Genomic DNA, 2247 nt, shown 5'->3' with positions numbered 1-2247 from the left:
ATATTCATGGAATATTCCCTGTATATCATAAAACGAACGTATATATTCCAAATATTCATAGAATATTCTTGGAATATAAACATGCCTTTAGAATATTCATAGAATATGCTTGAATGAATATGGCAGGATTATTCCCGAAAGAATGTGCATAGAATGTCTATAAATGGAATATTCTCCCTTGAATACTCTAAGAATATTGTCGATCGAATATACCATATGATATATTCTTAGAATATATCCCCACGGTATATTTTGGAATATTCTATACAATGGAATTTTGAATTATCTTATAATAACGTATCCAAAAATTCAATATTATTAAAACAAAAATATTTGAAGATCTTAATCGAATGCATAACCTGATGTATATAACCCTGATAGTGTTAACCAGTTTTTGAACTCAACGCAAAGATTCTGGATGAATTGCTCCAACAGCAACTGTTGGAAACGACAAAAAAATTTGAATGGGCCAATAAATGAACCAGTTGCATCAATAAATTGGTTAATTCTCATCCTATTTGTCTTTTTGTATTTGAAATTATTTAATTACAAAGCGAAAAATCCTGGAAACAGAGAAATGGGGAAGTGAATAATTGGTGTAAACGTTTCTCATTGGTCAATTGAAGTGTAGCGCGCGACAGTCGAATAAGCTCTGTGAAAGCGGCTGTCCCTTAATGCATGGTACATTTGCGTTTGCGTTAAATTCGACATTTGATTCAACATGGCGGTTGACGTGGCAGGTTCGCGTGTGTAATGCATGGTGTGTTGGTGTTATTATCAAAGTATAATTCTGTCACGTTCAGTGTACCATTTATAATTTGGGGTTGTCCAATTTGCAGTACAGCGAATAGTTTGATTTTGGATCTTCAAACAGGAGAGTTGCATCTATTCAGTCTTCAAGAAAAGTAAGTAAAATGCAAAAGTATCGATAGTAAAGTCATGGTGATTAACCTACTATACCTCATTTTAGGATCGAGGAGAGTTGGTATGTGGGATTTGTTGGTTTGACTAAGTACAGTTGTGTATCTTCAATAGAGAAAAGTAAGTGAATAACACATTTTTTTGTATCATTTGTTTTCATGATTTTTATCACTCGTTTTCAAGATAGTATCAATTTGCCCAAAAGGAAACAGAGTGGTACATGGTACAGGCAGGTGCGCCAAGGAACTGAAAACGTAATGATTACTTTTCAACAAGACAATGCAAGTTGCTCTCCAAGTCATAAAATGTTGTAAATGTTCATGAGTAACCTATGCGAAAAATATCTATTTGATTTTTATTCCAGTTTTATTGTGCCACTTTCAAATAGTGATAATGAACGTTAATGTACATTTTGTTCCAGGTATTACTATTGAAACACTGGCTGATGCATTGTTGGACAAATATAAGGAAAACTATTCTGGTGAGCAAAGTTTGAATAACTTTAAGTAAGTGAAATTCATTGAAGAACCCATCATACTACTCATTTTAAATACTTCATTTGTGGGTTTATTTTTCTAAGTGAGAAACCTAACCTAACCTATTTCTTGATGTAATACACTTTTTCTTTTTCAATGAAATGATATATTTATTATTTTTAATTAGTGCTGATGAATTCACAGAGTTGTTATTTTAGTATATTTTTTAGTATACATTTGTTTGAGAGTAGGAATATCCTAATTTGAATACATTTCTAATATTTATAATATGACTGTATTCAGGAATATTTTATTCAGTGAATAAATATTTTGAATTAGATTTTTTATTTTTAATATTGGTTGAAACGTCAAATATTTCAGTGTATATTGTTTTTAAAATATATTTGTTTATGAATATTATGTGTTTTATTACTTGTGTGAATCTTGTATCAAAATGCAATATATACATGCCTAATAGCGGTTACTCGTCACATTCTTGGAATATTCCAAATATTCCTAGAATATTCATAAAATATATTTAAAGAATATTCTATGGTGTTTCTCTATTGTATATTCCTACAATAAACTAAGATAATCTTAAATATTTTATGAATATTCCTCGGGTTCTATTCCTGGAATATTCTTAATAGAATATACCTTAGATATTCTAAGAATATTATAAGATATTCCAAGAATATTCCCAAGGAATATTCTTAGAATATATCAAAGGTTCGCCAGGAGCACTTCCAGGGAATATTCTCCAGAAGATATATATATCCATGGCATATTCATAGCATAATACAATATCCTTAAATGTATATTCATAAAATATACCTGGAATATCTATTGC

The 2247-nt window shown here is 30.1% G+C and overlaps 1 protein-coding gene across 1 annotated transcript; it reads left to right on the top strand.

Moving 5' to 3' along the window:
* The first annotated feature begins 610 nt into the window (after nt 1-610).
* Nucleotides 611-1691, top strand: LOC141481001 (uncharacterized). Its single transcript, XM_074171859.1, has 3 exons — nt 611-905; nt 971-1041; nt 1343-1691. The coding sequence occupies exons 1-3, from the start codon at nt 754-756 to the stop codon at nt 1429-1431; spliced, it is 312 nt and encodes a 103-aa protein (XP_074027960.1). The 5' UTR covers nt 611-753; the 3' UTR covers nt 1432-1691.
* Nucleotides 1692-2247: the final 556 nt, after the last annotated feature.

The sequence above is a fragment of the Leptinotarsa decemlineata genome, unplaced genomic scaffold (assembly GCF_025532065.1).
Source record: "Leptinotarsa decemlineata unplaced genomic scaffold, Ldec_3_MD MMD2_tig00000035_RagTag_RagTag, whole genome shotgun sequence".
Taxonomy (NCBI): domain Eukaryota; kingdom Metazoa; phylum Arthropoda; class Insecta; order Coleoptera; family Chrysomelidae; genus Leptinotarsa; species Leptinotarsa decemlineata.
This window is presented reverse-complemented; position numbering and strand designations above follow the sequence as displayed.